This window comes from Podarcis tiliguerta (assembly GCF_965153285.1).
Source record: "Podarcis tiliguerta genome assembly, chromosome: 13".
Classification (NCBI taxonomy): Eukaryota; Metazoa; Chordata; class Lepidosauria; order Squamata; family Lacertidae; genus Podarcis; species Podarcis tiliguerta.
The window spans coordinates 50,598,368-50,612,859 of NC_139546.1; the positions used below are offsets into that span (position 1 = coordinate 50,598,368).

General features: G+C 48.1%; 1 protein-coding gene across 1 annotated transcript; it reads right to left on the bottom strand.

Annotated features, from left to right (window-relative positions):
• Positions 1-225: 225 nt before the first annotated feature.
• YBX2 (Y-box binding protein 2) lies at positions 226-14,492 on the bottom strand. The gene is made up of 10 exons (XM_083410561.1): positions 14,187-14,492; positions 10,401-10,464; positions 8,150-8,183; positions 7,245-7,334; positions 6,862-7,152; positions 5,931-6,043; positions 4,750-4,924; positions 3,001-3,180; positions 1,943-2,035; positions 226-561 (listed from the first exon to the last, which is right to left on the bottom strand). Exons 1-9 carry the CDS (start codon positions 14,359-14,361, stop codon positions 1,985-1,987), a joined length of 1,173 nt encoding a protein of 390 aa, XP_083266687.1. The 5' UTR covers positions 14,362-14,492; the 3' UTR covers positions 226-561; positions 1,943-1,984.

Below are 14,492 nucleotides of genomic sequence, written 5' to 3' on the forward strand. Positions count from 1 at the left end.
CCTCTGCATAGTACTAAGCAAGCAGCAACACTTGCTGCCAGGAACTATTCTCCACTTCCTCCAAGTTATTTTTAAGTATTATGGGTTAGGTCTTAGGATTCCTTAAGATCAAGACCCTCCACAAATGCCCTCACCAAGAGCTGTGGGGTAAAGGACAAAGCAGTACCTTAAGGCAACATTTATTTCCTTGTTGGGGGGGGAGAAGAAAACACAAGGGACACAAAGTCTGTGCAATTTTTCTTTTTACTGACGCCCAAACTGCACACAATGGTTCACACAGGGTGTTCTTCAACAATGGGGGAGAAAAAAGTTAACTGAAGATTCAACAGCCAGTTTATTTTTCTCAAACTGGCAAAGCTGTGGGAAGAGGGAAGACAAACCCCTCAGAAGGTTTTTAAAGCAAAGCGAGTTATCTTTTTGGTCAAATTCCCCCCCCTCGGGTTTACTAATTTTTTTTTTCACATTCAGGGCTTCAACAGCAGCAAAGGGGGTATTGGTGAAGTTTGGGGTCTCTTCAAGTGCAGGATGAGGTAACTTGGGTTGTAGGCACATTGAGGACACCTGTGGAGGGGAAAAGATGTGGTCATAGGCAGAAGGAGAAGCTGGAAACAGCAGCCTTCAGCAGTGGCATAGCGTGGGTTGTCAGCACCCGGGGCAAGGCAAGTAATTTACGCCCCCTAACCCGTGGATTTGCGCCCCCTAACCCCCAGATGTTGCGTCCGGTGCGGGCGGCCCCCCCTGCACCCCCCACGCTATGCCACTGGCCTTAAGGGAGCATAAGTTGTGGGAATGCATTTGCAGAATAGGACATAGGGCTGCTATTCCCACAAGGTAAATACCAAGCTCTAGCAGAAGTACAGAAGTTATGGGGGCATAATAATAATAATTTTATTTGTATCCCGCCCATCCGGCTGGGCTTCCCAAGCCACTCTGGGCAGCTTCCACAAAGACCAAAAATACACTAAGATGTCACACATTAAAAACTTCCCTGAACAGGGCTGCCTTAAGATGTCTTCTGAATGTCAGGTAGTTGTTTTTCTCTTTGACATCTGACAGGATGGTGTTCCACAGTGTGGGTGCCACCACCGAGAAGGCCCTCTGCCTGGTTCCCTGTAGCTTTGCTTCTCACAATGAGGGAACCGCCAGAAGGCCCTCGGCGCTGGACCTCAGTGTCCGGGCAGAGTGATGGGGGTGGAGACGCTCCTTCAGGTCTACTGGGCCTTTGAGACCGTTTATGGCTTTAAAGGTCTGCACCAACACTTTGAATTGTGCTCAGAAATTGTGTACTGGGAGCCAATGCAGGAATGCAAGTTTCAAGCATAAATGTTTCCCACAAGAAAACCTTGAAAATTGTAGTTTATGGTGAGAAACAAAAGTGAGTCTGAATTTTCAGCAAGAAGTGTTAATCCCTCTTCTCAGGGATAACCCCTCAAGCCTCTCAGAGTATCCTCTTGTGCCTTTGAGAGCTTAGAATTAATTCAGGAGGTGTGACTTCTTCCTTCCTTTGCCATGCAGCTCTTAAATGCTAAAAAGCTCCCTTTCAGAAGAGGCCAAAAACCAGAGATGGGGCCCAGCACATCTTGCCATCTTTACTTTTTCTTCACTTCTGAAATCATATGCCCAGTGGAGCGCTATGGCACAACAGTAGTGGAACCCAAAGGAAAGGGAAGAAAAACTAGCTTGCTTCAGGGATTTAGAAGTTTCCATTCAGACTGTTTCCTAGCAGATGTAAGGCACACAAGTGCATCAAATTTGGAAATCTTAGACTGCTATCCTCTGATCCAGCCAATTCCTCTGGCTAACCCACCTCACAGGGTTGCTGTGAGGATAAAATGGGGAGGGGAGACCACTTATGGCACTGCCCTGGTGCCTCGCATGGCACAATACAAATAAATCAACATCATCTCTGTTCAGTTTAGCGCTCCTGCCCAGGCGTCCTTACCAGATCACAGCTCTTGGCATCCCCTCACCGTGTGCAGGTTCATCACGCCAGTAGGGCCGGGGCCAGCTCTCCCCCAGGCTCAGGTGTTGAGATCTGCAAAGGAAAAAATAGCCCTGCTGACAAGCCTGTCCCTTTCTGTACTAATAACTTTGCTTCTCTGAAGTTAACTCACGGAGGACACCATGTGGCAAAGGAAAACATGACAGAGGGCCAGAAAGACATAATAATGGCTCTTAGCCACGGGTCAGCAAAGCTTTTCAGCAGGGGGCCGGTCCACTGTCCCTCAGACTTTGTGGGGGGCCAGACTATATTTTGGGGAAAAAAGTAAAAATGAATCCCTATGCCACACAAATAACCCAGAGATGCATTTTAAATAAAAGCACACATTCTACTCATGCAAAAACACCAGGCAGCCCCCACAAATAACCCAGAGATGCATTTGAAATAAAAGGACACATTCTACTCATGTAGAAACATGCTGATTCCTGGACCGTCCGCAGGCCAGATTTAGAAGGCGATTGGGCCGGATCCGGCCCCCAGGCCTTAGTTTGCCTACCCATGGTCTTAGCCATATGCAGCATAGCATTTCGGGTTCCATATACAGTGGTAATTCAGGTTACATACGCTTCAGGTTACAGACTCCGCTAACCCAGAAATAGTACCTCGGGTTAAGAACTTTGCTTCAGGATAAGAACAGAAATCGTGTGGTGGTGGCACGGCAGCAGCAGGAGGCCCCATTAGCTAAAGTGGTGCTTCAGGTTAAGAACAGTTTCAGGTTAAGAACGGACACCCCAGAACGAATTAAGTACGTAACCAGACGTACCACTGTACTGACAGAAGATGCAGCCTGCATTAACCAGAATTCATGCACCTTGGTTTACAACAGGGAGAGGCAAAACCTATGCCCTCTCCCCACATGCTGTAGAACTGCAACTCCCAGCAGCCCCTGTCCAGGAACATCTCTGGTTAGAATAGGGCTTCTTTGCTTCTGTGAATTTGTCCTGGGAATGGAGGACTCTAAGGGAACTAAGGGCCTTTCGCTGCCAGCATCTACTTACATCCACAAGCTGTTGCTGGATCTCCGGCAGCGGCTGGGAGGGACTCTCCTGGGCTGGGGAAGCAGGCTTGCTGGCTTCCACCACTGCTTCCTGAGCCATCGCAGGTGTGCTAGTGGCAGGGGTGTCTCCACCAGCAGCAGCAGAGCTCGGAGCAGGCTGCTCTTTGGTAGCTGTGGTAGCCTTAGGCAGGAAAAAAAAGAAGCAGGGTTAGGTTTCTGAATAGAGGTTGGAATTGACACGCAGGCCATTTTTATGTTTGGTAGTTGAATGTGCATGCAGAGTGCGCAGTTCCTCAGGATCTACAGAAACCTAGCTCAGTTACGGATGCCCCTCACCTATGCAAAAGTAAGGCACAGGATCTTGCCCATCGCACAGCCCTTCTGAACAGTGAGTGGGAGATTTGGATACTGAGACAGAACAAGGCAGCTATGCCATGTCAGCAAGGCAGAGGTAATAATAAATTATTATTTATTATTATTTATTATTATTATTATTATTATTATTATTATTATTATTATTATTTATTTGTACCCCACCCATCTGGCTGGGTTTCCCCAGCCACTCTGGGTGGCTTCCAAGAGACCAAAATACACTAAAATGTCACACATTAAAAACTTCCCTGAACAGGGCTGCCTTAAGATGTCTTCTGAATATCAGGTAGTTGTTTATCGCTTTGACATCTGATGGGAGGGCATTCCACAGGGCGGGTGCCACTACCGAGAAGGCCCTCTGTCTGGTTCCCTGTAGCTTTGCCTCTTGCAATGAGGGAACTGCCAGAAGGCCCTTGGCGCTGGACCTCAGCGTCCGGGTAGAACGATGGGGGTGGAGACGCTCCTTCAGGTCTGCTGGGCCTTTGAGGCCGTTTAGGGCTTTAAAGGTCAACACCAACACTTTTAATTGTGCTCGGAAACATACTGGGAGCCAAGAGAGTTTTCTTTCTTTAGCAGAACCCTGTTTGCATTGTTTACATTTCTTGCGAGGGTTGAGCATAGGAGCCATGGGTATAAATAAAGCAGACGACAGGGGCACCTCCCCACCCCAGTAAAAAAGGAGAAAGAGAGGGAGTTGGAAGTGAAGGAGATTCGTTTTGCTTCTCTGCTTTGTAATATCCCACAGTTGGGTCAAATAAATTTGCAAGCAAGCACTGGCTATATTTCACCTCTTTTCAAATTACTTCTACTTCCATTTAGGAGAGAAGACTAAAACTAGGCAGTTTCAAATCCCACTGCTTTAAGAAGATTAACCTATGTTTACAGTGTACAGAACACAATGCTTTGTACATCCTTTAAGCCAATGGTTGCAGAATTGTCTGGAGAGCTTTGGTGAGCAAGGTTCCTCCTGTTCAGAGCATTTGATGAACACTTGGGTTAAGATAAAGAACCCACTCTCTTTAGATTATTATTTTTTAAATTTAAACATATTTTATTATTCCAAAAAGCAAAAAACACAAAAAGAAAAATCTCTTTAGATTATGTTTCACCAGGGGATGCCTTTATTTTTAACTGATGTGAGCTGCTTTGGGAGTTGCTAACTCTCTGAAACAAAGAAAAAATGTAGTAAAGAAATACAAAAATAAAGAGATAAGGCTTCCCGTCTATCTCAGCCATTGAACTTTTAACAAATGCACTAAACAAGGCCGTGTTCTAGAGCTTCCAAAGTGACCGAGACAGAAGAACAGAGGCTGGTATTGATGGCAAGAGATCCCATCCTATCCATCAGTAGGATCAATCAGTAGTCCCTGCATCTCACCTCAGTTGCAGTCTGGCGGGCGGCAGCTGTTTGCTGGCGCCTGCGCTGGAAGTAAGGTCGGTTGCGCTGGCGCTGGGGCTCAGGACGGATGCCGTCTGCTGGGGCTTGTGCCGCCTTTGTCTCGCCATCTCCTCCCTCAGTGGTGGGCTGCTGCGGTGGGCGGGGGCGGAAAGGTCTGGAAAAGCAAAGGATAGTCACACTCTGCTTATGGAGCCGCCGCCTCCCAGATGAAATCAGGTCGCCCCTCACTCTGGCTATGTTCAGGCATAATTTGAAAACTCACCTGTGCGTTCTGGTCTTTGGAGTATGGTTGGTCTCAGGGCTGTATTACCTGCTGCTGCTTTTATTGATGAAGATCGGTTTGTGGTTTAAAAGTTTTTTATAATTAACGCATTGTTTTAAGTTGTTAGCCACCCCATTCTCCCTTCTGGGACAAAGGGCAGGATATAAAGAATATAATGAAAATGTTAAAGAAAGACTTGGTGGCTGAAAGGAAGCAGGAGGTTCTTTAGCAACATGGCTTAAGAACTTAAATAGCAAACTCCTTGTAAACAGTAGCTCCTCAAATGGGAGGTGGGGGAGAAAAGCAATTGGAAGAGGCTGCAGATTTCAAAGCAGAATATGCATCTCCTTTTGAAACTGTTTATGAGATATTAGCAGAGTAGACCCTTTCCCATCCCGGAAAAGCAGAGGAGCTGCCATATACAGTCGTACCTTGGTTTTCGAACAGCTTAGTTCTCAAACGTTTTGGCTCCAGAACACTGCAAACTGTTCTGGTTTGCGAACTACTTTTGGAAGCCGAACGTCCGACAGGGCTTCTGCTGCTTCTGATTGGCTGGAGCTTCCTGCAGCCAATCAGAAGCCACGCTTTGGTTTCTGAACATTTTGCAACGGACTTCCAGAATGGATTCCGTTTGACTTCCAAGGTACGACTGTACTCCTCTTATTCCTTTAAACACTATGCTGTTCCTCAAAGAGTAGGGAAGGTTCTCTTGTGCATCAAACATGTGAACAGCATACAAAGGACACCTGCCTAAATAACCTTACTATTTGCTTTGATCATGTGGACGTAGATCCCCAAAGGGGATATTGTGAAGGGAAAGATGGTTTGTAACTGAAATACCACCCCTTGGTGTTACTAGTTGAAGTCACAGACATGACGGTGCTGCCTGCAGCTTTACCTGCGGTATCTGGGACGGAAGCGAGGGGCTGGGGCTCTCTCACCAGCCTGGATCTGCTGTTGCTGATCTCCCTCAGGCTGGGTGGCATCTTTGGGTTCTGTGCTTTCACTGCCCTGAGGGAGAAATATCACAATGCCTTCAGTTCCTCAGGGTATTATCCCAAACTGCTCTTACCCCAAGGCCAGAAGAGCCACTTAGAACCATTGGTACAATACACCTACAGTAAAGGATGGTAGGTGAACTAATACCAGGGTACTGGAAGAAGCAAAGACCACCAGTGTCGAAGCAATGATTCTTCAACATCAACTTCACTGGGCTGGTCATGTTCAGATGTCTAATTATCGTCTTCCAAAGCAACTACTCTATTCTAAACTTAAACATGGAAAGCGTAATGCTGGTGGTCAACAAAAGAGGTTCAAAGACTCTCAAGCCAAATCTATTTATTTTATTATAAACACTGACAACTGGGAAACGCTAGCCCGCGAGCGCTCCAATTGGAGAACAGCCTTTACCAAAGGGGTCATGGACTTTGAAGACACTCAAATTCAGGATGAAAGGGAGAAATGTGCTAAGAGGAAGGCACGCTTGGCAAACCCTCACCGTGATCCACTTCCACCCGGAAACCTATATCCCATCGGTGGAAGGATGTGTGGATCCAGAATTGGCCTCCACAGTCACTGTTAAGACTGTGTTCAGGGTAGACCATCTTACTCAGCTACAAGTGATCGCCAAAGAAGATCATGGCTCAGTGGTGAAGGCCATTTGCCACAATGACATTCTATACAAATTCACTTATGTGTAGGGCTGTGTTTTGTGTGTGAGTGAGATCGCAAAGTGTTACTCCCACAGTGGCTGGAAAAAGACTAGATACTCTGCTTCTCCCACCTCTCAACAGGTTCTCGAGAGAATTCCAGCCCCACAGAGGACTCACTTCTGCTGGCTGGGCCTGCTGCTGGGCTTGAGCCCTAGGCCCCCGCACAAATCTCCGGCGGAAGAAAAATGGTGGAGGGCGCCTCCTTCGGGGGCGCTGCTGTACAGCATCATCAGCCCTCTCCCCCTCGCTGACCGTCTCTGCGGCCCCTTCTGTCCGGGTGGCATCCTGCGGCTGTTGGGCCTGCCGGGGCCTGGGGATGAACCTGCGAAAGCGGCGGCGGTTGGGAGCATAGCGGCTGCCCTTCACAGGAACGCCGCCTGGGCCAGTCACATTGGCCGCCTCAGCCCCCTGCAAAAGAAAACAAGGAACAAAAGGAGTGGGGAGAGACTCTTCCATCGCAGTCTCCAACGGCTGGAAAGCTAGCGCCACAGTCCTCTTACCTTCTCTCCTTCCACAACATCAAACTCCACCGTTTCCCCGTCTCCCACACTTCGGAGGAATTTACGGGGGTTGTTCCTCTTAATTGCCGTCTAGTGAAGCACAGAGAAGACAACATGAACTTTTCAGGAAGGCGATGTAACTCATGCTACATTCTCAAGTTTCTACCAATTCCCAAGTTAAAGCCTTTTGTAAGCACCAACAACAAACCATTTTGGCTACACTAGGTTTCTGGGATGCAGCATCGCTCTTCCTTGAGAAGTTGGGAAGAAAGCAAATACCTTATTTCCATCAAACCGTTACAGACAATGCACAGGAACTATATGCTAACTGAATTAAACTCTCAAACAATTGGAGATAGCTCTTTTCAATGTTCTTTTATAACAACCAGCAATTAGGAATGCAGGCTTATTTGGCTACTGATGCAAGTTTTAAGAACAGAACATTCTCCAAACCATGTACATAGACAGAGTAGTCCAAGAAGAACCATGTTGCTTGAGGTTTACAGGAATAATAACTTGTAGCAACTGAAGTTCTTCTAAACTTTATCTGGATGACAATGCTAACCTACCTTAAAAGAGGAGCTCCTAATCTACAAAAGAGTTGCACATCTGTTTAATAAGTTACCCATCCAGTTTAGTAATACAAGCTTTGCATCCTTAAAGCTTAGTGCCTATCTAATGGATATCTGATCAGAGATCAAGAGAAGGATTTAGGGGGGTCTCTTTAATTCAGATAATGATTTCCACATCTAGGAAATTTCCTCTAGGAAATCCAGTAGAGCACCATAATTCAGATTTCTGTTTGCTGACTTATTTACCACATGGAACAAGCTTGTGATTGAGACACAAGCCGACAGTATAACAGAGAAGAGGGCAAAGATAATGAACTTTAGTGTGTTTCTTACCTGGTGCACAAACACATCCTCCTTGGTATCATTCCTGTATAGAGGGAAGGAGAGGGAGACAAAGCTCAGAATACTGGGAGGGTGAGTGTTCTGGATTTCATGTACGCCAAATGAGGGCTCAAATTAGGGAGTGGGGAGGTATGAGTTCTACAGTCCTCTCCCAATTTTAGCCAGATCCCATCTCCCACAGCTTGGAGGCAGGGAAGTAACAAAAGGTTTGTGGGGGGTAATACCCCACCTGACCCTGCTGCAATTTGAGTAGAGTGCCCAGCACCCACAACACAACTTTAACGTGTCTACTCCTATACCAGCCTATGGTCACGGTCACTACCACCATACCCACTTGGTACCTCTTCAACTTGGACAGGCACCCAGCTAACCTAGTCTGAGGAAGCTGAGAGAAATGAGACACAGACATTGTTTTCCGCAAACGTAAAAGGAGAACCATAACTGATCAGTTACAGGTAGGTAGCCGTGTTGGTCTGCCGTAGTTGAAACAAAAAAAAAATATTCCTTCCAGTAGCACCTTAGAGACCATCTACGTAAGTTTGTTATTGGTATGAGTTTTCGTGTGCATGCACACTTCTTTATTTTGTTTTCATAACTGATCAGGTGATGATGCATGTGATTGCTATCTAAGTTTCTACTGTATATTAGGAGAAGTTTGAAATTTAGAATATAGAAATTCTCAGTCTGACAACAGGTCTCATTTAAGTTAAGCACTGCTGTACACATACACACCCACCCACCATCTGAAAGCTTCTAGCTCTCTGCTCTATCACCTTCACCAGAAACCCATGCTATTAGTATTAACTGTGGCTTTCTGCTAGCATAGCCAATTCCATTTACATACAGCCACCCAAAGAGGGCATCATAGTAGCAACACACAGCATGGATAAACATCCTAAGTCCTTGGCTGGCTTGCTGGGAGTGTCACAGCTCTGCTTGTTGGCTTAATCAGCTGTTTGTATTAGCCAAGCCACACATTGGCGTCTGACAGATTAGTAGTCCAACCAAGCAGCCCAGATTTCTAAAATCACACACGAGCAAACAGAGTGTTCTATTTGTAAGGGGATTCAGTCAAATGCACAAAGGTCCAAGGAAGCTTCTTCCAAGCATTCACATATAGACCTGTTAAGGAGTTCTTGTGTTTCAGTACATTAGTTCTACAAGGATGTACTGGAAATCTTGCTCAGGTATGCTCAAGTCTTTCACTAGAGTTATCTTGGGTGGGGCACAAGAATTTTTCTGCGACAGAGCAGACCAGCTGACAATTTCTGGGTTAGTCTTTGCTCCTGTGACTCAGAGGCTCTCTAAGAGAAATTAAGGAACTGAGAAGCAGCTCTGTTTTGTGGCTCTAGGCTTAAGTTCTGGCTCATTTCACCTAAGAGAAAGTTCATTTCATTGAAGTACAGTTCTCTTCATTGCTAATTCACAGCCAACATTCAAAACGAACTGAAGATATAGCTACTAGTCAGGGCTGTCTTAAGCATGTGCGGCACCGGGGTGCAAAGATCCAGTCCCAGGTGCTCAGGAGGGCGGAGCTGGCCAGCCGCCTCAGCATCTCACTGGCTTGGTCGCCCCCGAACTCGTGGCGCAGAGCCGCCCGCAGCAGAAGACCCCGTCATGGCGCTCCGACTGACGGGTGGGCTCTTCCCCAGACTCAACTCTCGGGCCCTGGACTCTCAGCCTGGCGCCCCGAGAGCCCGGCGCCCCACACCCCTAGCACCTATGGGTAAGACAGCCCTGCTACTAGTCAAGCCTGGCCTGCTTTACATTTCCCGTAGTGGGAATCTACTGAAGGGGACTTTTTTATCAAGACTGAATGCTACTGTACTCAGGTCCTGTTTGCAGCCTTCCGATAGGCATCTGATTGGTCACTAGAAGAATGGGATGGTGGACCAGATGAGCCACTGGTCTGATCCAGCAGGGTTGTTTTTTTATGTAATCATTGTCAATTTATTATTTAAGCCAATACATTTCAATAGATTAAACTACTGTAGAGTTGTCTTCCTTAAAAGTTTGGTTGTAAAACTCAAAAGTTTTGCATTTTGTTGATCAGGAGTTGAGAGAACTCCAGCCGCTTCTGACCTCCCGAGATGAAGAGTCCGTTGCAACCAAGCCTGTTCCTTCTTAGGGAGGAAGGATGGAACGTAAATCAAATTTATATATTCATAAGCATGTAAAATAAAAGGCCCCAGAGTTTCATGCAGCTTCCAAGCCTTTGTGGAGGTAAACAAGGGAGGCTCACCTGTTTATAAATCCATAGCCATTGCGGACGTTGAACCATTTCACAGTGCCCTGCACCTGGGTGGCTGCAAGTCGTTGGCAAGGAAGGAAGAAAATTCACATGTTGAGAGGCAGATACACTTCCACCCACCTGGTGAAACATCTTTCCCTTCTAAGCACACCTCCAAGCCACTTCCATACCCCAATACTACTCTGCAAGCATTAAGAGTTTGGGTTCAGGTCAGGAGTTCCAAAACAAGCTAAGATTTGCCCCTAAGGCTAGCTAATTTTTATTTCAACACCCTACGACTACACAGTTACTACATACTTCTTTGTTGTATGACCTTGGGGGGGGGTTGTGAGTGGTTTAAAGAGGGCGGCATAGAAATGTTTTAAAACAGAATCTAGTAGACACCTAGCTTGGCAATATACTGTACAGTCTTTAGGCTTTAAAGAAGCAGTACACACTTTTACGTTGGTGGTCAAGTCCCTCAATAGACTTTCAGGAGGCAGAATTCTCATGACTCCAATTTCATTTGCATCAGTTTCAACTGCCAGAGGTCTAGCCATGTGGCATAGTGGTTATAGTGTCAGTGGGAAACCAGGGTTCAAAATCCCCAGCTATGAAGCTCATTGGGTAACCTTGGTTCAAACACTGCCTCTCAACCTAACCTACCTCACAGGGTTGTTGTGAGGATTAAATGAGGAGGGGAAGAAACATGTACGACACCTTGAGATTTAATAAAAGTAAACTAATGGGGGATTTTAGCTCTCTATAAGGCCAGGTAATTGAAGCAAAAACACCTTGAAGCAAGCAGCCCCATATCCATTTCTCCCATGAAACCCTAGACACGCCTCCCCCCCTCACCAGGAACACTTCTGAGCATCCTACCTACATAAGTGCTTATCCTGTAAAAGGCTACAGCACACCATTTGGACATCTCTTTATGATGGGGGAATGTGAGAGAGGTGGCAGAGTTTAAACTATTTCCAAGGCAAAAGGATCAAATTCCTCTGCCAGCAAGGGAGGAGCCATAGCTTCACCAATGGGCAACATGCATTGCACACCGGTCCCAGATTCAAACCCTAATATCTTCTAATTAAAATTAATTAACTCTTGCATTTGCATCCCACTTTCAATGAGCTCAAGGTGGCATGTGTGGTGAGGTCCTTTCCCTCTTAAAGGAACCAGGCACATGCATGGGCATAATGGGGAGCGGGCACAGGGGGCAGTTGCCCACCCCAAGCAAGAGGAAAAAACGCTTAGCTGACCAATCGTGTCACAGATAGTTCCGCCCCCCCCCCCCAAGCCTGACTACGCCCATGGGTACATGGAAAGCTATTTCCCGGGACTAGAGAAATGTATCCCAAAGTGTGACATGTATACCCCTGTGTATTCAAAAGGGTTTCAAAATGTACAGGGCAAAAAAAAGCAAAAAGCTGCAGAATGCGATTCAAACACAAAATGGTATTAATTAAAACTTTTCCCAAATTATTTCTGCCCAAGAAATAGTATGCTGGTAAGACTAAAACTCTCAAAAGGGGTACACTATTATTGTAAGTTTGGGAACTGCTGAGCTAGAGCAACAAATTTAGCCAATTAAGGATCTAGCCAATTAAGCCCCAATCCCTTGGGGGAATGGCCCCCACCCTCTCTGGGGTCTTGCCCTCCTGCCCCGCCCACAAGCCCTTAAGTTACCCCCCTGCTCCACACCTCAAAGTTTGTTTTAAAGGCTCCCAAAGTAAACTTAACCAAGTTAGTGTTTTTGTCAAATGAGCCACAACCCCTGGGGGGGGGGGTTGGCCCCCATTGCCTAGCCCTTCTCCGCACCCAAATGACTCTGCTCACAGACCCTTAAGATGCTCTCTGTTCCCAGGACCTCAAAAGCTTAGTCTGCTATAATTTAGTCTTCGCTTTTTTTTAGTAAAAAAAAGTGCTGCTATCACAAATTTAGGGCAGTTAGTGGTTTTTGCCACAGCACTGGCCCTTACCTCAAGCCTGACCTATATAGCTCTTTTCATTTTAAAAAGTCCTCCTAATGCAAATTTTATCAAGTTGGTCCCCCCCCCCCAAAAGTTAACATTTTGGGGACGTGGCTCCCACCCTCCCAGGCCCGCCTCTGCCCAGGTGACCCCGTCCACAATCCCTCAAACCACACCCCTGACCCACACCTTGGAGCCTAAGCTTCTCAAGCACTTCTTTTGATTTAAAAAGTGTTCCTACAAACTTTGCCAAGTTAGTGGGTTTCCCTGCCCCACTAGCCCCGCCCCCAACCTCTTAAGCCACACCCCTGTCCCACACATAAGAGCCTGACCAAATAAGCACTTTTTTAATATAAAAAACTGCTCCTGCCACAAACTTTGCCAAGTTAAGTGCTTTTTCGCCACAATCTTTCTGGGGACCAGCCTTCCGCCTCCCTGACTCATAGCCCCGCCTCTGCCCAAGTGACCCCGCCCACAATCCCTCAAACCACACCCCTTACCCCACACCTGAGAGTCCAGCTTCTCTAAAGCACTTTTTTCATTAAAAAAAAGTGTTCCTACAAACTTTGCCAAGTTAATGGGGTCCCCCCCCAAAAAAACCTTGGGCACCTGCCCCACTAGCCCCGCCCCCAATCTCTTAAGCCACACCCCTGTCCCACACATCAAATCCTGATCGAATAAGCACTTTTTTCATATAAAAAACTGCTCCTGCCACAAACTTTGCCAAGTTAAGTGTTTTTTTGCCACAATCTTTTTGGGGACCAGCCTTCAACCTCCCTGCCTCATACCCCGCCTCTGTCCAAGTGACCCGCCCACAATCCCTCAAGCCACACCCCCTGCCCCACTAGCCCCGCCCCCAAGTGACACCGCCCACAACCTCTTAAGCCACACCCCCTGCCCCACACCTCAGAGTCTGAGCATCTCTAAAGCACTTTTTTCATTAAAAAAGTGTTCCTACAAACTTTGCCAAGTTAGTGGGGTTTCCTCTCCCCCCAAAAACCCCTTGGGCACCTGCCCCACTAGCCCCGCCCCCAACCTCTTAAGCCACACCCCTGTCCCACACATCAGAGCCTGACCAAATAAGCACTGCTCCTGCCACAAACTTTGCCAAGTTAAGTGTTTTTTCGCCACACTCTTTTTGGGGACCAGCCTTCTGCCTCCCTGACTCATAGCCCCGCCTCTGCCCAAGTGACCCCGCCCACAATCCCTCAAGCCACACCCCTTACTCCACACCTGAAAGTCCAGCTTCTCTAAAGCACTTTTTTCATTAAAAAAAGGGTTCCTACAAACTTTGCCAAGTTAGTGGGGTCCCCCCCCAAAAAACCTTGGGCACTAGCCCCGCCCCCATGTGACCCCGCCCCAACCTCTTAAGCCACACCCCTGCCCCACACCTCAGAGCCTGAGTTTCTCTAAAACACTTCTTTAAAGCATTCCTACTACAAATTTTGCAAAGTTGGTGGGGTCCCCCCCCCAAAAAAAACCTTGGGCACCTGCCCCACTAGCCCCCCCCCACAATTGACCCCGCCCTCAACCTCTTAAGCCACACCCCTGCCCCACACTTCTCAGCCTGACCAAATAGTTTAATATAAAAACCTGCTCCTGCACAAACTTTGCCAAGTGTTTTTTCGCCCCAACTTTTTTGGGTACCTGACCCCCCCCCCCAGTATCCATGACGCCCCGCCCCCTCCCCGCGCCCCGCCCACCGCGCTCCAGAGCTCGGCGCTGGCCCCGCCCACCCCAGGCCCCTCCCCCTCCCTCAGGTGCTCGCGGGGCAAACGGTTCCCTCAGAGGGTCTCCGCGCCCCTTCCCTCCTCAGCCCCCTCACCTAAGACGCGCTTGGCCGCCTGGCTCCGCGCCGCGGGTGCCGCGGGCAAGGCTGCCGCGGGCGGGGCGGGCTTGGCCACGCCGGCCGCGGGCTCCCCCGCGGGGCTCTCCCCGGGTCCGGTAACGGCTCCTCCTCCTCCGCCTCCGCCGCCGCTCTCCACAGCTTCGCTCAGCATCCCCGCCGGCTGCGTCCGCCTCTCCGCCGCCGCCTTCTCCTCCACCTGTTGGGTGTCCGCCTGCCCGTCCGTTGGTGCCGCCGCGGCCGCCGCCGAAGCGCCCCCTCCTCCTCCTCACCGCGCGCCCGCCC